Genomic DNA, 24,934 nt, shown 5'->3' on the forward strand with positions numbered 1-24,934 from the left:
GTGTGTGAATGTGTGAGGCGCAGCTGTGCCGTCTTTCGGTGCTGACAGAGCCAGCGAGGATCCTTGAACTGGAAAGATGAGAACGTCCTCTAGAAGGCTTCATAAAAACGTCTCATTGTCCCTCTTCAGCCGACACACACACACACACACACACACACACACACACACACACACACACACACACACACACACACACACACACACACACACACAGAGACCAAAATATGACAACTTCATCCCTTTCTACGCTCTCGGCCTCTATTCTTCCACTTCACATGTAGTTGTGTGTGTGTGTGTTTTAGTAGCGAGTGTAGAAGTTCTGCAGAGTGTGCATGAGCTCTGGCATGTCTAAGTCACCAGTGTACTGAAAGGTGTGCTTCAAATATTGCACCAAAACTTTAACACACACACAAGTTAAGAATGCCATGCCCAATGCTGCTGGCAGACTCGTCAATCTGTTCTCAACACAAAAAAGAGGAAGCGTTTCTCTTCCTCTTGGCAGAAAGTAGAAGCTGACACCTTTCCCTGAGTGTCCTGGCAAAGGAAATCTCTCTCTGTCTCTTTTTGTTTTCTCTCTCTCCCCTCTTTTCTTTTTTTTGTAGATGAGACTATATTCCCCGTTTCCTTTCCCCATTCTCCAGCCTCCTTCCTTTCTTTGCCTTCCTCATTAGTTTGTGGGCAGAGCTGCAATTAGGACAAAATTGTTTCAGGGACGGGGGATGGGAGGGGGAAGGAGGAGAGAGTAAGGATGGAGAGAGAGAGAGAGAGAGTGAGAGGTAAACAAGAAAGAAGAGTTGAAAGAATGTGGCTGGAGAGGGGAGGAGGAGGTAATTAATGAAGCTGCTATAATTACTGGGGTCTGTTTACGCCAACTTTGGAAGACAGCACACACACAAACTCAACAAATTGCACTCACCTTTCCACAGCAGTAATCTACAACGACTGTTTAAAATGCCGTCCATGTACAGCGATTAATGACACAAGCTCTTTCTTTCAACCCATCAAACCGGAGAACACTTTCTTATTTTAAACGTGTTGACAAAGATTACGTTTTAACCAGAAAAACATCAAAAATGCAAATTATTTAACCTTGCAAGGCCTTCGTTTGGCAGGTAATTTGACAAAAGAGCAGATTTTCTTTATGGAAGAAATAAAAGCTGTTGGGGCATAAAAATGAGAGGGTGAAGAGACAGATGAAGAGTGGGAAAAAAATGATAAAAGAGTTTTGAAAGAGAGTGAAGTGAAAGGAGATGGAAGTCAGGGGAGTTAAGGATGGAGTGAAAGAGGAAAGGAAAGGCGAAGAAAAAGGCAGCAGAGGACAGAGAGGAAGGAGAGGACAAAGCTCAATGAAAGAGGGATTAAAGAAGAAGAGGATAAGGAGAGGAGGTGATGAGAGAACAATCGACAGAGGACAGATTCAGCAGGAAGGCTGGGAGGAAGGAAAGGGAGCAAGGAAAGAGCGAAAAGAGGAGGAAGGAGGGGAGGAGCTGAGGTGGGTGTGATGGGGGACAAACCAAGGTGGAACTCTGATGATGCTAAATTTGGCAAAAGGAGAAGACTTCTGCGTGTGTGTGCGTATGTCGGGAGACTTGCTGAATCGGCCGTGGTTCCAGTTTCACGCCTCTGAGTTTGACAGAGAGAGAGAGAGAGAGAGAGAGAGAGAGAGAGAGAGAGAGAGAGAGAGGTCCCTAGCCAGTAATGTTCCCTCAGGGCAGGCGGGCGAAAGGATGGAGGGATGGAAGGAGGGAGGCAGGAAAGGGGACAAAGTACGGGAAGAAAATTTATACCCACCTTTGCAAACACACCATCACCTTCTAGGACAAAGGACATGTTCGTTTACTGAAATCCTCATCAGTCTTTATCCTTCTATGTATTCTAGTTTACATTCATCTCAGGACACGCAAATGTGTTTTTGTGCTGCAGGTGTTGGTGTTCTCTCTTTATTTGGATCTGTGCAGGTCAACCCGCGTTAACTCTCAGGTCTGTGTTGGACCGAGTGACTTTATTTTGAAAATATGAATGAAGGTTTTTGATACGTTGACTAATCTGTTGTTTTGGCCTTTGTCTATTAAGATTTCTCTAATCGATTAGTAATTTTTTTATGTTTTTTTCATGCTGAATGAAAGATTCTGGTGCTTCTGTGTGATTGTTTGTAAAGCAAAGTCAGAAAAGCAGTAAAGTGAAGCTTAAATCAACTAATCAATTAGCCGACTGAGAATTCCTTTGGTTGAGGACAGACCTAGTTTGATTTGGAACCAGAACAAAATTTACGATACCAGACGGGTTGGAAATACATTTAAATACTTACGGTATGCTTTCAACAATAGTTGCCGCTGATTTAAAGTATATGAATTTGTGTTTTAAAAAAGCTAAAAAATGCAGAGCCAAAGTCATGCTTCTCAAACTCCTGACCCATACATGAACCCTACCCTTTGGTCCCTAAAAATAACCCAACTCATGGCCAAAATAAACACACAGACATGATTTGCATGTGTGTGTTTGTTGCCTGTACAGGCTCTTTACATACACACCTGTGAAAAGCTACCTGAGTCTTGTTATGCAAAGCATGCAAAGCATTCGCTGTTCATTCCTCAAACAGAATACCTAGATAGCTTCAAGTATTTCTGTGTGTGTGTGTGTGTGTGTGTGTGTGTGTGTGTGTGTGTGTGTGTGTGTGTGTGTGTGTGTGTGTGTGTGTGTGTGTGTGTGTGTGTGTGTGTGTGTGTGTGTTTGTGTGTCTATCTCTATTCTTTATGCATTTATGCTCCAACTAAGCTTCAGCGTTTTCTCTCCTTAAGCAAAAAAGAAAAGCGTGTGTGTCAGCGGCGAGGTGTGTGTGCTAATGGACATCTAAATGCTGCTGATGTTACGTTGAATAGTTTAAGGGCCCTCAGGTCCCCTTAGACCAATATTGGGAGAGAAAAAGTGAGGGAGGGAATGTGACTTCTACAAATCGCTTTGACAAGGACACCCGCGCCTCGAGCGGCGTCCTCTTTCGCCTCATCGAACACACACACACACACACACACAAACACACACACACATACTGCGACATCCACACCTCAGCAGAATCGTGAGGTGAATGTTGCGCTCTGAACAGCTGACTTGGTAGAGGACGTTTGTGACAGAGTTGTGCTGAATCTAGTTTTAATTCAGTTCGAAAAGTGAAGTGAGAAACTGTCTGTTTATGATGAGTCTTAATATTTTAAGTAATGTTCTATTATCAGTTACATATTGAATAAACGAAACTAAACGAATCAAACTTTTATCCTTGGTTATATTGGAGCAAAAGATGAATGAAAAAATTGAAAATCAGGCGGCAACCTCCGACTCTGAAAAGTGAAATCTGAAAATGCTTTAAACTTGCATTCTCTCTACTGGCCATATTAATAACTTGCTTAATGAATTAAGCAAACATATAGTCCTTCAGAAAAAAAGACGGCTTTTTGGCAATAATAGAACAAACACTTAACAATGAATAGATAACTGCTCTCAATCACACACACTTGCCATTGTTATAATTTATATTGTTGAGTTGCAGAGCTCTGTGTTTCTTCCCTCCATCTCCAAACTGATAATTATCTGCCGGTATATAAACCAAACTCAGGCGCTTAACTCCGCTTACACACATTCAAAAGTCTCCCTCCGGCTCCGCTTACCTCAAAGTCATTGGCCTTGTTGTAGTGCATGTTGAGCGCCCTGAAGAGCTCGGCGTCGCGGCTCACCACCAGCTCCTCGGAGGCGGTCACACCCTCGTTGATGGACTGCCGGGCGAACTTCTCCATCTGGATGTAGTAGAACTCCCTGAAGTTGCTGAACCACTTGATCAGCTGGGAGGTGATGCAGCGATTGAACTGTGGCAGACGTCGGAGAATGAAAAGAAACATTAATTATGTTTCGTTACAAATGAAAATGTATTTATTTTATCATGCAAACAAAAAGTTAAAGCATTGTAACAGATTTTAAACATATCTTAAAAGCTTTTAACATATGTCAGTTTCATGTTGATACAAAGTAAATTTAGTGCTGAATGTTTCTTCTTATTTTCTGTTGCTTTAGATTTATAATAGCACATCTTAATTGCATGCTGTATGTCATCTTAATTTGACTTGAACTGGGCCCTGTTTGACTGCTTCCTTTGGATTATAGCACAACATCTGCTTATGAATTGATTTTCTTTTTACACCGTGTATATTTCATGCAGTTATATATTATCTTACAAGGTCAAAGATATTTTTGTTTCTTTAAAAAAACCTCTGATCTGTAATACACTGAGTAACTGCAGTCCTCCAATTACCTTAAACTAGCACCCAAACAGTTAAAAACAAACTAAATATAAAAAAGAAGTTCAATGTATCCTCCTCTTTAGCCACTAAAACCCAGTTTGCGGCTTGACTGACCTCGTTGGGAAAAAAAGAGATCGAAATCTGTCCCTGGAAACCTTTCTAATCAAACAAGAATGACCCACATATTACCTTATTGTTATGCCATCAAGGGCTTTCAGACTGAGCCGAACCAACATTAAACAACTCTCCTCAAACACCGTTCCTGCCCCGCAGACCTTAACACTACACTGCAAAGAGTCCATCCCAGCATTTCAATGGTTTTCATATAAACCGTTTTCAGCTTACAGAGCTCGTCTTTCCAAAAATATTCTTTAAATGTCCATCTGTACTTGTTCTAATCTATATTTCAGCAAATAAAGATGTGAAACATGTTGGATCACACCACTAGTGTTCCATACAAAAATAACTGCACTTAATGCAATGAAATGATGTTAATCTAATGCAGAATTTAAACATACATACTATACTTTGCAGTTCCCACTTTTGAGTCGACAGATTTCTTGTATTTAACCACCTCATATGGGCTGCATTAATGAGATATCGAGGAGGTTATAAAGAAAGGAATGACTGTTTGAAATAATCTGACCATGTGGCTGTTTGTGCGTGTGTGAATGTAGAAAAGTAAAAAGTAAAAATGACAATGCAAAATAATGTTTTTATAAGCATGAGATTACTGCAGGTTGTAGGGAAATAATTTGTAGTTATAGACTTGTAGTTTGTGTAACATCTAGAATATAAGCACATATCTATTTGCCTGTTTTGAGCCCAGTGAAAGTGTGTGTGTGTGTGTGTGTGTGTGTTTATGTGTGTGTGTTCGGTGAAGGGGAAAAACGGCTTTGATACGGAGATTAAACTCGGTATTGTTACAAGACATTGTCTCACAGGAACAAGCGATGAGCAAGAGAGAGAGATGAATGGAGGGAGGTAGCATGGAAAAAAGGAATGCAGGGAGAGAGAGAGGGAGAGAGACAGAGAGGGAGAGAGAGAGACTGGCAGAGAATGACGGAGGGGGAAAGAGATATTTTTTCAGGAGCGGTCAGAGGGGGTGACATAATGGAGCATAATTGGGAGGCTGTGTGGGTGCGGTGTGTGTGCGTGCGTGTGTGTGTGTGTGTGTGTGTGTGTGTGTGTGTGTGTGCGTGTGTGCAGCAGAAGGAAAGGGAGTTGGTTTTACAAAGCACAGTGACAGGAGGGGAAAGTGTGCGTTTGGTGGGGGTGTTTTCAGTGTTTAGTGAAATGAACGTACACATTAAAGTGCACACAGTTACACACACAAGCCGATGTCATCTGTCTAATGTAAAACCACAAAACATCATGACAACGTCTGATACACAAACAGAAGATTACACAAATACACTCTAATCTCACCAGATACCATAAAAATACTCTGATTCTGACATTTTTTTAATTAAAGGAAAAGGTACATAACCAAAGGCTGTTGTACCAATAGAAATGTTTCTATACAATGTTAAAGTTTCCTATATTTCTCACTATTAAATAAGCCAAGTTAGTAGGAAATCAAAGATAGATAATAATAATAATAATAATAATAATATCACACCAGCATCTTGCAGTGGCCTTTTCTGTCTTCTTTTCTCCCAGATCCCCACTAGTAAGCAAAGCAAACAATAATGTTTCACATGTTAAATGGATAGTTGTGGTGTTTTGAAGTAGGGTGGTATGAGGTACTTATCCATAGTCAGTGTATTACCTACAGTAGATGGTAGTCTACATTAGTTAAACAAATCTCTGGGTTTTAGACTGCTAGTAAGACAAAAAAAGGACATTTAAAGATGTAGTCCTGCCCCTCTGATTGACATTTTCCATTCACCACCACTCAATTAGTTTGCAGCCCAAATTAAGATGACATAATCAGTATTCAATTAGCTTTTATTAAACATTTATGGTTTATGTGGTAAAATACGTTTGTTGCAATACCACAGTTGACCACAGGGACAAACAGGCTGCCCACTTTGCCGTACTGTACAGAATCGTCTGGTGTCAGGGACTCTAATTGCAACAGGAATCTTGAAACTAAGAACATTTGATTTTTGCAAATGAAAGGAATTAAAACATAAACAGCACTGTCTTCCCCAAAATTGTCAGTATCAGACTGCATCTATAGTTCACATTGAGTTCCCTTTTCTCCCTCCGTGCAAGTCATAGGTGTACAGGCTGCAAAAAAACACTTTTTGAGTGCAGGTGTAGCCTTAAATCTGTATCCGTCAGGTGTGTCATTCTCAGCCGGATGATTTCCTTTCAAAAGGTAGATATTTCAGGAATGGCCTCACATGTAGACACAAACACCCAGCCATCCCACCACCTGCCCTCCCACCCACCCACTGTCCTGTCTAGCTCATCACAATCAGCACAAACCAAAAAAAAAAAAACAAGAGGCCAGAGACAAAAGACAGACAGAGAATGTAGGAGGGGGAGGAGGAGGGAGGGGGGGTAAAATGCTGAGCTCGAGGAATGCCATTTTCTGTTTACAACGAAAAGGGGGAAAGAGAGAGTGTCAGGGTGCCTCACCCCCTCTCTCCTTCCCCTTGATGGCGGGTGTTGTCAGCCCCCCCAGGCCATGCTGGACACACACACACACACATCCTTTAAGAATCGGCCCACTTCAACCAAATTCGTCGTAGCTCGGCACTTTTTATAGAGGTCGACGTGAATGTGCACGATCAACATAAATCTACAAGTGTTAACGCCAAAGGTTTCCTGTTGATCCTGGAAGAAACGCTGCTGAGGGAACTTTTTCAAATCATGATTTGGGGCTTTTCTGCTTTACAAGACAGAATACACTGCAGGAAAGTTATGTGTGTGTGAAGTTTATAAGTCAAACTCAGGCATATTTAACACAACCCATAATTCACTGTCATAAAGTAGTTCAAAGTAGTTTTTGGGTTGTTTATTGTTACTGGAGGCAAACAATAAGAAACTAACTTACTAAATCTTTAAGTGTAAGTACATGTAGTATTATAACCATATTTACAGCTTAATATAATTTTATGTTTTGTTAAGCTCTATTATTTGACATTTAACACACTCTGCCAAATACTTTACCCACAAAAAAGAAAAAAAATATGACTTAGTTACCTTAGCTCTGTTGCAGTCTCTATTTTTTAAATACTGAGCAACTAAAAAAGCTTTGTTTGACATTTTTTCCATCGAGATAATTAGAAATGTAGCTACATCTTTTTATGCTGTATATGCCGTCATATTTTGGCTCCACCGTCTTCAAAATTCATTAAAGGCAGACAGATGTAAACGATCTGTAATCTACAGTTGAGGATTCAGACACGTCAACGCGGTAATTGCTGGAGTTGAGTTCCATCTGAATCAGTAGACGAGCTGTTGCTGCTTCATGTCCTGATGTTGCCAAATTGGCTGTGTGGCTTTAATTGACAAGACGGGTGAGAGGAGGGTTGGACGCTAATTGATTCCTGCTGAGACGGCGGCATCAAGATGTCATTTCAGCCTCTCAAGGCAAGAGTCTTCAGGGCTCTCGCTGATAAATGTGTCACTGTTTCACGCTCGCGTGTGTGTTAGAAAAACCTCAGCTGGCAGGGAACTTGTGAGTGAGAGTGTGTGTGTGAGTCGGAAGGAGCTCCCTGAGCCACTGAGCGTCTAATTAATCCTAACTCCTCCAGTCTTAACGAGGTCGTAATTACTCTCACTGACTCTCTCTCAAGACGGGACGACGGAGACCTGAGCGTCTCATGATAACATATATGATTGTCTGGTTAGAAGGCAAGCGCTTTCACTACGCAATTAAGATCCCGTGTGTGTTTATGTGTGTCCGCGTGCTTGCTCATCTGTGCTTAAAACAGTTGTCAACTCAACCCACTTCCCACACCGAGCGGGGCGGCCATTGTGTGTAAGAGGCTCATCTTTAAGAACCAGTTTCCCATAGACAAAGTCCATTCAGGTCCAATTAGGGGAAGCCATTCAGGGCCCTAATTCCCTTACAGTGAATCTGCCTGATCCTCCTAACACATGCTACTTATTGTTCCCTGGGAAGGAGGGGGGGAGGAGAGGGAGTAAGAGAGAGGGTGAGAAAGAAAAAGAGAAAGAGACATTGACCCGGATTTTGGGAAAATATGGTAATGATGAAGGTTATGAATGCAATGGGACAATGAAACAGGACACACACACACACACACACACACACACACACACACACACACACACACACACACACAGAGACAGACAGCAACAGGGTGTGCTCTCTCACTTAGTCCAACACACACATACACACACACATAAACACACACACACACTTTACCAAAGCCTTAAAAAGAACAGCCTCGCTCATCACAAATAGGATTATCCATGATTCATTTTTTTTATTAAGCGAAATAATATCTGCAGAGTTCCTCCCACGGATAACATTGATGGATTAACTGGGATTACGACTCAATTAAAACTAAATTTGAATGTAAACCATTTGCATAAAATGTGAATATTAATAAATTCAGATTTTCTTAAAGGATAAGACTGTAAGATGAATAAATTCTTCTTATTAACATCCCATGTAAAGAACAAAACCAACAACGAACTGATCCTACAGGTATTGTAAGGCTGACGTATCTTTTCCTCTTTCTAAAAACTATTAAAAAGACCTCAGTGAGCCACACTGTTGCAAAAGCTGACATGTTCCTTCATTATAATAAACACACACACTGTAGTTCATTTTAAGGTAGTCCCACATACACCATCCTGCTGCTGTAAATACTCAATAAAGCACTTGATGGTTATCCTTCCGCATCTGAAAGTAGTCCCCCCGAGAAATGCATTAAGAAGGTAATTTGAATCCAGCATAGGAATGGCAGACTCACATGAAAACAATTATTCCTTGTGTTTGAGTACTGTTTGCTAAAGACTTCAGTCTCCAGCTGTTTTAGGAGATACATCAGTATTTAAAGAAAATAAACATTTGTGACCCATTTTGTAAGAGTTATTTTTTCAGCAGGAGGCAGAATGCCACAAATATGGTATCAAAGGTATAAAGTACTGAGAGACAGACGACTAATTATACATTTGTGGTTTTGTTCAGTTTTAGATTTGTTCCCTTTAAGAAAAATATAGAATATTGTGTCATTCTTATCCTTTAAAGTTGTAATCCTTAATCAAATTTGACCTTATTTGTCTGCATTTCCCCATCAAAAGGCATTCAAATAATTTACATTAGGTAATAACCTCAGTTGTTTTCATTAGTTAGTGACGGAGCTTGCCATTCGTATGCTGGATTCAAATTACCTTGTTACGCACAAGGGATTCACAGGAAATGATGCATGCATGTAATTCAGCGTTACGTTTTTCAGTTTATCTAATGGCTGTATTAAATTACTGCTAATGTTAAGGATTATGACATTAAAGATGCATTGCGGCTGTAAAAGTGACTAAACTGTGTGAAGAAAACTGCAAAACTAATTGAATATCTGCTTTTCTTTGTCTACAATATAAAAAGCTCAAAAGCTTGGATAATAAATTCCAGTAGAAACCTGTTTCCATTCCGATAAACCCCTCTGTTTGTGGTTGTGACTTCAGCTGCAGATCGAGCCTCTTCAGTAATACTGTCCATCTGCTGAGCGACGTTTCAGGCCAAAGCACTGCAAACATCTCCTAATCTAAATCCATGTTTGTTGAGATGAGGGAGATTAATTGATATCATTTTGGAGATAAACCCACAGAGTGGAGATTGGATTAATTTTTAAGGCTAATATCAATCTCCAAACTGAGCCTTTGCATTAACTCATCAGTCCTAATTCATCACTTTTACAAATGAAAGCCCAAAGCTGCAGTTTATTTGGCTACCTAAATGTTAATCATATTTACTCAGATAATTGAAAGTATTACTTAGACGTGATAAGTAAGCTGATTATGGGACACGATCAATGTCAGCACAAAAGAGTTTAAAATCACTAATAATCTTGGGAGATATTCTTTCATTTACAGTCTCCTCTGCTCAGAGATTATCAGAAAAACTGAAAACTGACGTCCATCATGTTTGTCCAAACGCTTAGTTTATTTATTCGGCACATTCACTGCTTTAAAAACGTTGTAGGTGACACAGGGAAAGTCAAATGCAATTCAAAGCTTGAAGCTCTTCTAGGATGACGAGCAGTGTGTGTTTATATCTCATTTAGTCATTTTTATTTAGTTTTATTTCTATCCAACAGTTGACTCTCAAATCAATTATAATTATTTCAGGCAACGGGACTTGCGGAGGAGACAAAAAGTTTTACAGCCTCTTGTTTTGTCCGATTTTCTATCATTTTCTCCTTTTAATTGTCTCAACGCCAGTAAACAGCGGTCTAACTCTGCACTGTGATATCCATTTCTATCAGACTCACATGTACTGGGAGCAGGTGAGCTTAGCAACCTTGTGTTTGCCTAGCAACCTGGTGTCCCGGCGACCCTTGTTGCCATGGCAGCCGATGAGGATGTGGCACTGCCACAAGGAAGTGGTCACCACAGATATGAGACGAAGGGCAGCTGGTGTGTGTGGTGTGTGGTGTGTGTGTGTGTGTGTGTGTGGTGTGTGTGTGTGTGTGTGTGTGTGGCTGCTCATTTGAATACAGTGTCCTGAATCCGTGGAGGAGCCGTATGCTCCTTTTGCAAAACACGTAGCAGCCTGTAAACACGAAACAATCAGCGCCTTTGTTTTAAAGCTGTTGTTCTGTTGTCATCCCTTTCATTTGTTTGTCAACCCCCCCCGCTCCCCCTCTGTCGTTTTCTCAAAAGCCCCCGACACGCAAATGCACACACGCACTTTCCATAATCTCCTTTTCCCTTCTAATTAATTTATCTGACTTTATCATTTTCCTTTCCTACCTGTGCGTCCTGTCACCTGTCAAACTTTGGTCATTTATCTTGTTTCAACAAGTTCAACTTCTCATTTTATGTTGGCGAGAGTGAGAGTGAAAGCATTGTTGCGTGTGTGTGTGTGTGTGTGTGTGTTTTGTTTTCAGTGAAAGGGAGATGGAGGTTGAGGTCTGTGTGTGTGTGTGTGTGTGTGTGTGTGTGTGAGAGAGAAAAGTGGGCGTTAACGACCCCCCCTCTCCAACCCCGGACCGATTAAGGCCAGAAACTCTAATTATGCTACAAAGACGTGACAGACTGGAGCACCCATCTGCGGTATAGGGTCTCACACACATACACACACATACACACACATACACACACACACACACACGTGTACAGAGTAACGGAATAACACACAAAACTGAATAATATGAGACGACAAAATGCATAAAAGTCACAAACTGTCGAGTGTGAGAATATCTAACAGTGAAGGTTGGTGATTAATAAGCTCAGAAAACAACAAAAACCGCCATTATAATGTTATCTAAAAGCCAAATGCTTCACACAAAGACGCATACCTGTTTACAACTGCTCCTCTGAACCATCTGTCACTGATTTCTGAGCTCTGATTCTAAAGATGCCATTGAATTCCCACCGTTTAATGTCCACTCTGTTCTCATATGAGCCACTTTGTCCTGCCCGCTCTACGATTTCTTGTGGATTCTATCGTAATCCCAATGCAAATATGACCTACTCTTTTTCTAGTTTTGATTATCCAACAGCAACTTAAGCAAAATCTTATCCCCCAGATCTGTCTATTTATCACCTGATAAGTGTGTTCAGTCAGTTTTTGCACCCTTAAACATTTTGTATTCATTAATTTGCTGCTTTTATAGTTTATTGTGTGAATGTCTGCAGAGTGAAGCAAGTTTAAACTGTGTCTTTCATTATTATTATTATTATTATTATTATTATTATTATTATTATTAATCTCTGCTTAAAACAGCTTTCCTTCTACTTACTCTTGGATTATAATTACATTGTATTCAGGATAAAACCAAAAAGAGGAAAATAAGAAGAAAAAGACACAGAGGAGAGATTTAATATAGTAGAACTAGAAGAGAACAGTTATTTAAGGTTGGTACAAGAGATTAAACAGGAGAGAAACACTAGAAAGAAGAACAAAATGTCCTTACCTTGACGTCTGAGAAGAATATTTTGAGCATGTTGGAGGAAGGGTAGCGGGTGTAGAAGAACATCAGCTTGGCCTTCTTCAGGTGGTTGGGAGACAAACCCTCCTGAATCTGAATGACATGTTAAGGAGCCAACAAGCAGTTGTTTCACTAAAACCTTATGAGGAACACAGAAGAGGGAAGTTTTAGCACAAATTTTATGCTGCAAATAAACCTCAATTTTTTCTTAATTGTCTGAGTTTTTGCAACATGAAAGCATTAACCAATCACTTTGTGTTGAACGGACATATTCAAAAGATACGCTATTTGTTCAATCACTTAAAGGCTCTGTAGTTTGAGCCAAGATGGTAAACTTTATAACTCCTTTCAACCTTGATTAGAGACCAGATCCGCTCCTTCCGTCCTTACTTTTCACAATAAAAGCCCTAGACATACACTGCTTTCCTGTTTACCAGAGGAAACTCAGTATTATCTCAGAGCATTTCACGAGAAAGCAACTCCATAAAATAGCTTTCCGTAGCTTAGGTGATGCAATAATTGACCTCAGACAGACTGCCAGACGAAACTATTCAATCCTTTTGTTGAAAGTGTTGCAACTGTCACAAATTCCAATCACTGCAAAATGTAAATGCCTTGATTTGAGACAAAGATTTGTTGTTGCATGGGTTCCACAAAATGCCGGTGAAGCTAAATGCCAGCAGAACTACAGAAACTCTGCTCACTTCCCTTTTGTATTCATTAATTATTAAAAAGCAGTAGCCAGTGCAAACGTGAGAGTGACAGTGTGCGGAGAAGATTCTGTAACCACAGAGCGATTAGTGCCAGAGAGGGAGGGATATTTATTATTTTTTTATTTTCTGCATGTCACAGTGAGGAAGTGAACGCTCCATTAAGAGAGGAGGGTGACAGCACCTCTAGTTAGTCATTTAAAGAAACAATGAGAGACACTCCGTTCTCGGTAGACGTTCCATTTTACACCCAAAACAAAAGCAAACACGAGCACCTGCTGGCTTTGGATCAAATCCCACTTTCACTCCTGTATCTCGCGTCGTCGATCCCACTGTCTCAACAATAAAATAATTGTGGAGGCCCTGGTTGCAGGGCTGCAGAGTGTGAGTGTGAGTGTGAGTGTGAGTGTGTGTGTGTGTGAGTGTGAGTGTGAGTGTGAGTGTGAGTGTGTGTGTGTGTGTGTGTGTGTGTGTGTGTGTGTGTGTGTGTGTGTGTGTGTGTGTGACAACAGCTGTGCCCCACCATGCTGCCATTTCCCCACCACATTAACAGCCCTATAATCTATCAGAGAAGATGAGGCAATCAATGGAACCCCCTGCAAGGTCAATTAGCACACCGACAAACACACACACACACCACACACACCCACATACAGAAACCCCAGGGGCCCTATATGGCTGGAAAGAGGGAGAGAGTGGCATCAGCAATCGGGAAAAGAGGGAGAGAACGGAAGTGTAAAGAAAAAGAGAGAGGGAGCAGCTTCAGGGCAGGAAGCAGAGGAGGAATTAAAAAATGTATTGTGCTTTTTTTTTTTTTTTTTTTTTTTTTCTTTAGGTCCAAATTGCTTATCTAAACAAACGCAAAGATATTTAAGAAAGTGCAACTGCGCCTATTAGCTGGAGGGACCAGGGTGTGGTCTGATAGATTGTTAACTGTTGTCCTAAAACATAACTGTGCTGACAAAAAGGAAACTTTAAAACGTAACCTAGAAAACATATCTGATTTGTTACAAATCACCCCGAAGCCTCAATAAGGGAAGCGAGCCGTGTTGTCATCCATCATTCATTTAGCAGCAGGTACGTCAACAACACCATCGCCTAGTTCACATTCATACCAACCTGTCACTATCTCTGTGGGTATAGGTCACATAATACATTGTGTTGTTTTCTATGGACACACACACACTAACGAAAGCACACAAACACTAACAAATACACACTGAAACACACTCAGACGTGACTCAGAGTAAACTGTTAGAGGCTGTATCATAATGACAAAGAGCAAATGACGTGTGTTTGTGTGTAACAGTAGCTAAAGTGAGTCAGTGAATAAACAACACAGCTTCTTTTTTCTTGCTCTCCTCATCCTCCCTCTCTCTATGGGTGTGTGTGTTTTGTTCATCCCGGTGCACATCTGTGAATGTGTCTGTGTGTTTTGCGCAGGGCTCACTGTATCAGCTGTAACTTGACCTTGCTGCCAGGTGTGTGTGTGTGTGTTTGTGTGTGAATGGGGGGGAGGATTGGGAGGGGATGAGAGGGAGGGAGGGAGGGAGGGGGGATGAATTCATAAATGAATGGGGGACATCTGCTCAGCTCTGTACAAAGGATTAAAGATACACAGACCTGAGAGAGTGTGTGTGTGAGTGTTTGTGTGGGTGTGTGAGTGACTCTCAGGTGAACTAGGATCGATGCAAAACACCTTAACCTAACTGCCAGGCTTCCTTAAACGCCGTCACCTTTTTATCCCGACCATGCAAATCAAACAAGGATGCGCTTCTAAAACTAGAAGAGACATTACAAGAATATAGAGTGAGAACGAAGAGAAGTTCAAACAGCATTTTTTTGTAAAGGATTGCGTTTAGATTGAGAGAGCACAAAGCATGTTCACAAGAGCAAGCTAGAGTATGCATTGCACAATATAACATACATTGTATCAATAGAAAAAATAGGTAAATGTATTAGTCTGTGTGTCTGAATGAGTCTTGTGTGTTTTAGCACATTTGCAGTAAAACTATTTGTTAATTGCACATCATGACACAACTTATTTTAATAAGCTTCCATTTAATTCAAAATATCAGTGATCTGAATGGTAACATACACAAATATGTGCAAAGGTGTAAAAATTTAAGTCCATGAAATATGAGAAAATAGTCAAATAAACACAATCTGCCAGAGCCAAAGTTGACCACTTAATATTATTAGTTTTCTCGGACCAACAGTCAAAAACTTTTGACTGTTGGTCCGTTTTTGTATGATTAGTAACTTAAATAACTCAATAGATTATTCAAATTGTTGTAAATTAATTTTATGTACATCAACATAATTTCAGGACCAGCATTAATATTTGAATATGTTCAGGAGGTATCATGTGATGAAAATAATATAAATTAATTTATTGACTGAATTCTTAGTTTAAAAAGATAGATTTCCTATGAAAATGATTCAACTCATGCTGAAGGATTGCTGTTATTAAAATGAAAAAATACCAAACAATTTTAGATGTGTTCATCTACCAAATAAAAAAAGAGAGGGTTGAAGGGTGGTCAACATCTTTGAAATACTAATGTCCTATTTCAAAGACTTTTTTCTTCTTCTAAATGAATGGAAAAGCATTTTGGTATGAAACGGCTCAGCAGGATCAAGAGACGTGTCAAATATTTCTTTTTTAATTAAAGCAACATCTAAATTGGCTTTGAAGACGACACTGTGATCACATCCTCATCGCAGCTGCAAGGAGTTCCTATTTGTCAGGTTCAAAGTCTTATTTTTCTTTTCACTTTGTTCTTCAAGCGTGCACGTCTGTGTGTGTGTGCGTGCGCATGTGTGCCTGTTTGTGTACAAGTGTGTGTGTTGTGTAGTGGCCGGGAGAAGCCCTCTCAATATGAAAGGTTACCTGCAAACACCTGTCCACATGCACACGCCATTAAAGTGCACGTGTGTGTGTGTGTGTGTGTGTGTGTGTGTGTGTGTGTGTGTGTGTGTGTGTGTGTGTGTGTGTGTGTGTGTGTGTGTGTGTGTGTGTGTGTGTGTGTGTGTGTGTGTGTGTGTGCTGTGAAAGGTAGCAAAACACACACAGCTGCCGAGCAACTGCGAACGAAGGCCAACAAATGAAAGCGAGTGCAGGAGATGGACGATCACGGGGAGGGAGACGAGAAGCTAAAAACTGAGAGCAGGAAACCAGAGTGGACATTTTAGATATTACACTTCTCCTCATGTGTGCCCACACACACGTTTAGAAAGGTTCCATCAATGAGGCCAAAGCGTTCACCTGTTCCTCTCCTGTGCTCTTTGAAATATGATTAGCTTTGAGCTCCTATGAACAAGGTCTTACCCCACACACACACACACACACACACACACACAACACACACACACACACACACACACACACAAACACACAGAAAATATGATTTGCTTTGAGCGTTTATGTACAAAGTCTTTGTGATGAAAGAGACCCTAACGGCACTAGAGTGTCTCAGACAGTGTGTGTGTGTGTGTGTGTGTGTGTGTGTGTGTGTGTGTGTGTGTGTGTGTGTGTGTGTGTGTGTGTGTGTGTGTGTGTGTGTGTGTGTGTGTGTGTGTGTGTGTGTGTGTGTGTGTAAAGTGTGTGTGTGTGTGTGTGTGTTAAAGAGGGAGCTCAGTAGCCTTTCTCAGCACCTTTAAACACCACAACCTGCTGCAAAGACTTAAAAGAGCTTGAGAGAGCAGCGCGCAACCTGTTTAATCTTCCCCCTCTTGCAAGACCCATCGCGGCCCATTTCATCTCCCCCACTCAGCGAGGAAACAAGACGGTCGGATGAGGAACCAATTAATGCGGATTAATTGATATTAAAGACTTTGTTTTACTACAGTCTGCTGCCGCTGCTGCCTCTGAGATGTCTCAGTGGTAAAAATGTGACTCTTTGAGAGCTGCAGATGAAATCATCTTTCCAAAAACACAAACAAAACTGTAAGAACGTTCTTTATGCTCACAATAATTATATCATATTATATGTCGTCATGTTGAACATGCTCAGCGTAATCCTCACTAATACCAATGTGTCCCAATTACACACTGCATGCTTTTTCCATATATATGTAAAGCTGGATTTAATTAGTTATAGATCAAAACAGTCACAGTACCCAACATGAGGACATAAATATCATAGCAACATTAAAAAAAGGAAAGAAATTGTCATAATATACTGTATATTTCAATTAATATTTGTCTAGCTCTACTGGCAGTTATCTATTAATCTTAAGTATACTTTTTTTGCAGTGAGTATAATTGAAATAATGTAGTGCATTGACAGATGTCAATCAAAGTTTAATTCAAACGAAACAAAAGGAAAGATTGAAATACTTAAATACGAGTGGAGGGTTATAATTATCATTTAGTTTGGAGTTTAACGCTTCTTAATTCTAATCTAAACCCGAACCTAACACAAGACAACAAAGGTTTAAAGCACTTGTAAATGCAAGAACACACACACACACTCTCACACACATCTGAACGGTGATAAGGATACGGTGCTGCCTGAGTACGCCGATATGTCGGCCATGTCTTGCAGGTCCCCGCACTCAGACTTGATGAGGGACAGGGACAGACCCTCCGGCCCATGCTGGCCCGGTGAGCTCTGCCTGTGGTGGTGGTGGTGGTGGTGGTGATGACTGAGATGGCCCCCTCCCAGGGACGCCATTTTGGTTCTGAGGCTGACAGTTTCCCGGGTCATGTCCATAGAATCGGGGGAGGACCGATGATGGTCCTTGGGCCCTTGAGGGTAGCCGCCTCCACCTCCGTGTGAAAGGTGGCTCTGAAAGGGGTAACCCATGAGGGGGAGAGGGAACGGGTGGCGAAAGGATGGAGGGCTAAACCCGAGCGAGGCCGTGAGAGGAGAAGGGTGGAGGGAGGGGTGGTGAGGAGGAGGAGGAAGAGAGGGGTTAGTGTTCTCCCCTCCACCTCCTCCGCCGCTCTTGCGCACCACCAGTGGCAGCGCCTCTGTTTGGTCGTTGGACGTCGGCACTCCGCTCAGTCTGCCACTCAAACCGCCGAATGAATCCAGCGGGCTCGGGACGATGACATCGCCAAAGCAATGCAGCCGCTGGGTGGAGGAGTGGTAGTTAGGGGTGGGACTGCCGTCGCCGTTCATACTGAGGGCTAGCGCGCCACCGCCGAAGCGCGAGTCAGGGGTGAGGGAGGGTAGGGGGCCGAAAGGTGGAGGACAGGAAGAGGATGAGTTGGAGGAAGAGGATGGTGCCGCTGGTGTGCTGCTGTGGCAGCCATGATGGTGGCTAACGGCCTGTTTGGGCGAGGAGAAGCCCTTGACGACGGTGTCGACGACCTGCGACACGGCGCAGTTCAGCTCCTGCTTCAGCGTCTCTGCTAACTGCCTCCCTCCTCCTCTTTCTCTCCTCTTCATCACCCTCTCTACGTTCCTCTCCACCTCCTCCCTGCCGTCCACATCGTCCTCCATCTCTCCGTCTATCAGGGCCTGTTCTCGGAGGAGGGCTCTGGCCCGGTCCAGGAACAGGCCCGGGTCCAGCTCGGACAGGTCGTCGTTGCTTCGCCGCCCTCTGTCTCTGTGCCTCTCCTCCAGGCCGTCGGAGCGGATACTGTCCTCTGACAAGTTGCCGTCCTCCTCCCTTTCTCCACCTCGGTCGGCCTCTCCGCTCTCGCCGTTGTCTTCATCTTCCTCCGTCTCTGAGTCGTAGATCTGGTAGAACTTCTCCTGCAGTTGACGCAGCTGTTTCTGAACAACAGAGGACAGAGACTGTTAAAGAAGATGTTACCATGAATTTACAAAAGGAGAAATGAAAATACTACAGTATGCTTTAGATTAGTTATAAGCCTTTATATATCTGCTCTCGCTTCTCTCTAAGTACAGATTCAGGGAAAAGAATAACATATTGATTTTCCTTGAATCTGTGCCACTTTGAAAAGTTGTCCTTCTTTTAGTTCCTGGGTTTTACAGGGTTACTTATGTTTTTCATTAAAGCATCAACTCAGAAACTCCGGTTTTACATTGAAAATATGAGCGGCTGTTGTTTGTGGTGCATATGAGCTGCAAATGTCTGGAAAGGTCTGTTCATAACGTCTTCTTCTACCAACCTGCATGTCCTCCAGTTGCAGCTTGAGCTGCCGTCTCTCCTCCTGTCTCTGCTCCTGCCTGGAACACACCAGCTGGGTGAAGCTGTGTTGCTGCTGTGGCAGGCGCTGCTTTCTCTTATTCTCCCTGTAAACCTCGCCAACGCCCACCACGCCGCCCCGCGAGCCTGGGGAGCTCAGGAGGGAAGATGGGCCGTCGCTCCGGCTGTGGTTGTGGTTGTGGCCGCTGCTGTTGTGGCTGTTGCCGTCTCTTCGGTGGTCATTACTGCCGTTGCTGCAATTTTCGTTTTCGCGGTTGCTTTCTTGGTTGTGGTCGCCGTTGGGCCGGACCAGTGGCGAGTGACTCATGCCGCGGATGATGTTCTCCACGCGGGCACGCTTGGCGCGAAGGTGCTCGTCCGACAGCCTGTCCAAGTCGAAGGTGGAGAGGGAGAGGGGCTGAGACGCAGCGTGGGAGTTTAGGCTTGAAGGAGGCGGTGGTCGCCCGAAGGAGGAGGAGGAAGGTGGAGGGGCAAGAGGAGGCCCAGGAGAGAGGCAGTCAGACGGGCTGTCCCGGTCGCGAGAGGAGTTGCTGCAGGCGTCCTCGGCGTGGATCTCTGAGCCTCCACTGGACAGAGCTCCACTCCCCTGTGATGGAGGACAGGAGGACTGAATTAATGATAAAATAAACACATTATTTGATACATCATTGAATGAGGATTGAGGACTATTTGTTTGGTTGTTGGAAAGATAAATTGCAGATGCAAGGTTGTTGATTGATTGATGGACTTAACATTTCACCACCACCTTTATGTTTGTGTTTACCTGGAAGCCTGAGTCGCTCCCTCCATTCTTCCCCATGTTGTTCTTCAGTAGCTGAGAGATGATGGTGGCACCAGGGAAAGGCATCATGGCGTCTTCGTACGAGTTGGCCCTCTTCAGCAACTTCCTCAAAACATTTGACTTTTCTCCGTCACCGTTGGTGCCGCCATGTCCGTGACTTACCAGCGAGCAGTCGCCGTCCTGATCGGGGCCGTGTGATTGGTTCATGCTTTCAAACAGGGTCTCCCTGGCGCGGCTGAATAACGCACTGGCCACAGTCCTTTTCACCCCGATGTCGACACGTCGGCGCTTTGTCTGTCTGCTTAGGAGGGTGGTGCTGTCATGATCAGGCATCACGCAGGGGAGCTAAACGGACATGACCAGGGGTCCTCACAGACACGCAGGATGAGAAGAGTCACCTGGTCAAACACAAATAAACACAACTATAATTTAAATTCTCAATTTCAATCTTTTAATATTAACTGGAAAGTAGCATTAAGAGAGTTTTCATCTTCATAATTTGGCCAAAATCTGTCAGAGAGAAACCCAATCATTGAAATTGGTAGCTATTTTTGTTGACTTCATTTTGAAAGTAGCTGGTCAGCCAGAAAATAAATATTTTTAATATATAGTCATATATACAATTGTGAGATTACCTTGCGCAAAACATTAAAGATGAATTAAAATTCATGTTTTTAAGTGTTTTGTGTTATTTATTAATGTCAGAATTATTCCTTAGAATAAAGTCTCCACATGTAAAAGACATTAGATGACTACAGATAACATACGTTTTCCCATGTTTTACCTTTTGAACTATCAAACACAGTAGCTGTTAATCAACATATATAAAATCATCACCTGTGACCTTCACAAAAATGTCAAGCAACTCAACAACAACAACAACAACTACATGTCTGACTGGAGCGAAAGGGGCCGCCACTCTTATCCATCACCGCATTCTTAAAATTACACATTTCTAGACAAGTCTAGCGCATTTCTAGACTAGAAGCCAAGGGAACCACTGTGTGAAAGAACCACTTTTTAAAATAGTTCAAGGAGATATTCCCAAAGAGAAGTAACACCTGCCTTTAATAACCAAAATCATTTCCCATTTCCTCCTTGTCCCCTGAGAGGTAACCTTGATTTCTGCATCTTGTGAGGAGCTGTGAAGAATCGACAGGCTCTCTCTCGTATTGTCTGAGGTATTTTACTCCACTCTGGAGAAAAAGAAACGTAGTGTATGTCTGTGCGTGTGTATGCGTGTTCATTTCATTTTTCTGCTTTTTTCACATGCTTTTTAAGAAATAGGTACTAGACATTTTTAATGTCAGTGAATTTTGAGATTTAGGTATTTTGTTTAAACAAGAAAATGTATATTCTTGTTGCTCTTGTGGTTTTACCAAGTTCTCCACATACTGCACATTCAAAGCTAGGTTTCTTTTTCCGTCATGAGTAAATATATTGTATCTATTATACGAATAGTGTAGAGAGGTACACCTATTGTAGCCGGGAAAGCACTGCGTAAAGGTTAGGTTTCTCTTATGATGCTCTGGAAACCCCTAAAACAAGAGAGCTTCATATAAACTATCACCTATAACTGGATTTATTTGACTGAGATAATTACAAATAAATGACAAAAAAAACTCCAGAAAGTGCAGGATATCCTAACCTTAACTACCTAAACCTGATTTTTTTAAAGAAAAGTCTCAAGCCAATGCTGAATTTACTGCGCGACTGCTTTCCTCAATAATTTAGAGATCAAATCAACAAAAGCTAAATTAAAAAACGTCCAAAAAGTGTCACTAAAAATAAACCATGGCTATTTTAAAAGAGGTGAATGTTGGAAGTGAATACCTGCTTGCTCTTGTGCTCTCACACACATGCATAGTCAGCAGCCGGCAGCGTTTTTCCATGTTACATGTTTGCATCTGTTTTGCAAGTGATTTCAGGGTCAGGTCTAGGGAAATATTTTCAAAGCTGCTTCCTACAACAGTTTTGCCAGAGCTGTGCCTGTGTTCGTAAGAGTTGAGCAGTTTATATTCCCACTGTTAAAATGCGTCGACCTAAAAACTGCAGCGCCACTCAGATTTTAGAGAAAATGCGAACATGCTCAAATACACATACGGACTGAATCAGGGACACAAGTAATTGTTTTTCAAAAGCCGACAAAGCAGACAGTGTTTTGTTCCAGTAGGGCCATTAACAAATGAATTATTTCCCAAACAGAGGAGAAGGGTTCGTTTAAATGTGACTCCGTGTGTCAGTGTTGGAGACGAGAGGAGTAGAAAAAACACTCAGCTCCTCGGCACAGTGGCCGGCAGTGACCCAGATACACTCACACATGCAGTACATGCATACTATCTGTTTGCGTGATTGGTTCCTCTGGGCAGAGGTCTGACACACACACACACACACACACACACACACATGCACGCACACACCCAGAGGGGAGGTAGAGAGAGACAGTGAGAGACAAACAGTTTAGATTAGGGAGTCCAAAGAGCTTGAAAACTTGGTTATATTGAAATTTGGGTCCGAGGTCAAATTGAGAGTACATCATTGTAAAAACAGCAAATGTTTCCTGTCTTCATTAGTAAAAGACTAAATGCATTCACCAGCATCTCTGTGAACATATTACATGACTCATAAATACTCTCTTAATACCAAGCAGCAATGCAAAGTGTTTAAATAGACAAGAAGTTCAGTAGCTGTTGCGTTCATGTTTAAAGGTGAGCACTGAAAGGAGATGTGAGAGTGCGTGTGTGTGTGTGTGTGGGTGGTTTCTGTATCTTAACAGACCTTTTAGTTTTAATCTGCATTTGAAGAGCAGGAATAACTTTACTCTGCAATTGAGAAGTGAAATGGGAAGTAGAGTAACTGTAAATGTCTTATTTCCATATAGAGAGAATACAAGCGAGTGGCTGAATTCATTAGATTTTGTGAAAACTCACTTTAACCAAAGACTTTAAGCCTTCTATAAATATCTTAAAATGGACAATAAGGATAAAATGATACACAGAAATAAGACCTTTTTTGTAAGAGCTTGTCATAATTTGCACGTCTTTTACTTCCCTCTGCAGTTCTAAGAGGAACCAAATAACGAGGTTATTTATTACAGCTGAAGTGTGAAGTGGATCGGAGTCTGACTGAATCCTCCAGCTGCTGCTTTTACGCACAGAGATGTCTGTCGTCCGCATACATCAACACATCCCTGAGCTCTTGTCTCCTAAAGTTGTATTACAGTAGTGACGAGTTGTGCCAAATAGAGAGATAACCACAAGGTGTTCCTTAAAGTTTTAGCCAGATTTGTATCAGAAACGAGGCTGAATATATAAATTACAGATCAATACAAATGAAACTTGACTTTCAAAGCGAGATGATGTCGCTTTAAATTGAGAATCAGTGTATTAGAAGAAGAAATTAAAACACATTTCCATATTGTCTGACTTTGTAATTGTCTGCCTATAATAAAAAAACAAAAAACAAAATCCAAAACGCAGAGGCAGGTGCGTAAATCCCCCAAAAAACACCACAAACTGGCAACCAAAGTTTACACATAAACCTACTTTTCATTTTAAAGTAAAACTTCAATGACAGACTCGGTGTTTTAGTCAGTTCCTTGTCGTTTACAGCCTGAAAACAAACCCACAAGCAGCCTGAGATCAAACATGGGCAATAAACTGATCCAGAAAATAGTCCCGATGCTGGAAACCAACAGTGGGAGTCAAGTTTCCACAGACAAACCACACACACACAGAAGATATGAGCCCACAATACTGGGAATAAAGAAAAAGGTGTTTCCACTTACTTCTCCTCTCTCCTGCGTTTCTCCAAGTCGGGCTCCGTCGAAGAAAAGGGTTTGAACACAAGAGACAGATCCGCTCTCCGCGTTGAGATCAATGCCCTAATTTACTACTGCAAAGAGGAGACGTATGCAGAGAGTGGGAGGGAGAGAGAGAGAGAGACACAGAGAGAGAGAGAGAGAGAGAGACACAGAGAGAGAGAGAGAGAGAGAGAGTCTGCTCTTGTGCGCCGCTCTCCTCCCGGGACTGGAAGTGTTCAGTACTGTTTCTCCCTCCGACAAGAAGACAAGACTCCCAAAAAAGACCCAAGAAGAGATGAGCATGAAGGATACTGAAGATGCTGCTGCGTCACCGGAGTGAGGTAACGACTCCACCTGACCAATAAGGAAGGAGGAACCAGGGGATGGAGGATTTTTATTTATAAGGAGACCCCCAGAAAACAGGGAGGAGAGAAGAGAGAGTCAGGTTCATTATTATCTACACATCTTCCAGTGTTTTGGGACTTTTTGTAAAAATGAAATCTTAAGTAAAGAGGTTAAAAAATGAAAACACCAAAGTATGGTTTACATTTTGTACTACCTTCATTTCAAGTGTTGATTGTAGAAAGAAATGTTATGTTAGCTGCAGAAATATGTAAAGAATAAATCCACGTCGGTTTCCATCTTCTGTGTTCAAGCTTTTATTTCATTTTATTGTATTTGTATGACAGAAGAGAGGTCAAAGCCCGGTTTGTTTTTTACAAATACATTTATTTACAACGTGTACTTACTTCCAGACTTGTGTCATTAAATAAAAATAACTTTAAATGGTCAGTTATATGCAGAGCCATTGGTTTCATTGTGCAGCACCCAGCTCTCTGGTTATTAAGTTGTTTTAAAATAAAAACAGGATTATAATTGCCCTGTTTATTTTATTTTCTCCTCACATACACACTGTGTAAACCTAATATCCAAATAGAAACATGTGTGTCTTATTGGAAACAACCGAGCTCCAGGTCGAGCTGAGAAAGTTGCCGAAACGCAGAAAAGAAACCTGATACTTTCTGACTGGAAACTCCCATCTTCTGCAGAGACCAGAGGTCAGGACACCCTGCAGCTGATGGGGAGTCAGGGTTTTGCCTTTTATTCCCACCAATCCTCCTAAAAGACACCGAGAGGAGCAAATAAAACAA

The 24,934-nt window shown here is 41.9% G+C and overlaps 1 protein-coding gene across 1 annotated transcript in view; it reads right to left on the minus strand.

Annotated features, from left to right (window-relative positions):
* Nucleotides 1-23,854, minus strand: part of LOC129111756 (prospero homeobox protein 1-like) — a 34,531-nt gene extending 10,677 nt beyond the window's left edge. The window contains exons 1-6 of the mRNA XM_054623839.1: nucleotides 23,769-23,854; nucleotides 19,964-20,379; nucleotides 19,163-19,786; nucleotides 17,583-18,803; nucleotides 12,350-12,457; nucleotides 3,660-3,854 (exon numbers count right to left, since the gene is read on the minus strand). Coding sequence (XP_054479814.1) covers nucleotides 3,660-3,854; nucleotides 12,350-12,457; nucleotides 17,583-18,803; nucleotides 19,163-19,786; nucleotides 19,964-20,314 — 2,499 coding nt within the window. The 5' untranslated portion in view covers nucleotides 20,315-20,379; nucleotides 23,769-23,854. The remainder of the gene's footprint in view (nucleotides 1-3,659; nucleotides 3,855-12,349; nucleotides 12,458-17,582; nucleotides 18,804-19,162; nucleotides 19,787-19,963; nucleotides 20,380-23,768) is intronic.
* Nucleotides 23,855-24,934: the final 1,080 nt, after the last annotated feature.

This window comes from Anoplopoma fimbria, chromosome 22 (genome assembly GCF_027596085.1).
Source record: "Anoplopoma fimbria isolate UVic2021 breed Golden Eagle Sablefish chromosome 22, Afim_UVic_2022, whole genome shotgun sequence".
Taxonomy (NCBI): domain Eukaryota; kingdom Metazoa; phylum Chordata; class Actinopteri; order Perciformes; family Anoplopomatidae; genus Anoplopoma; species Anoplopoma fimbria.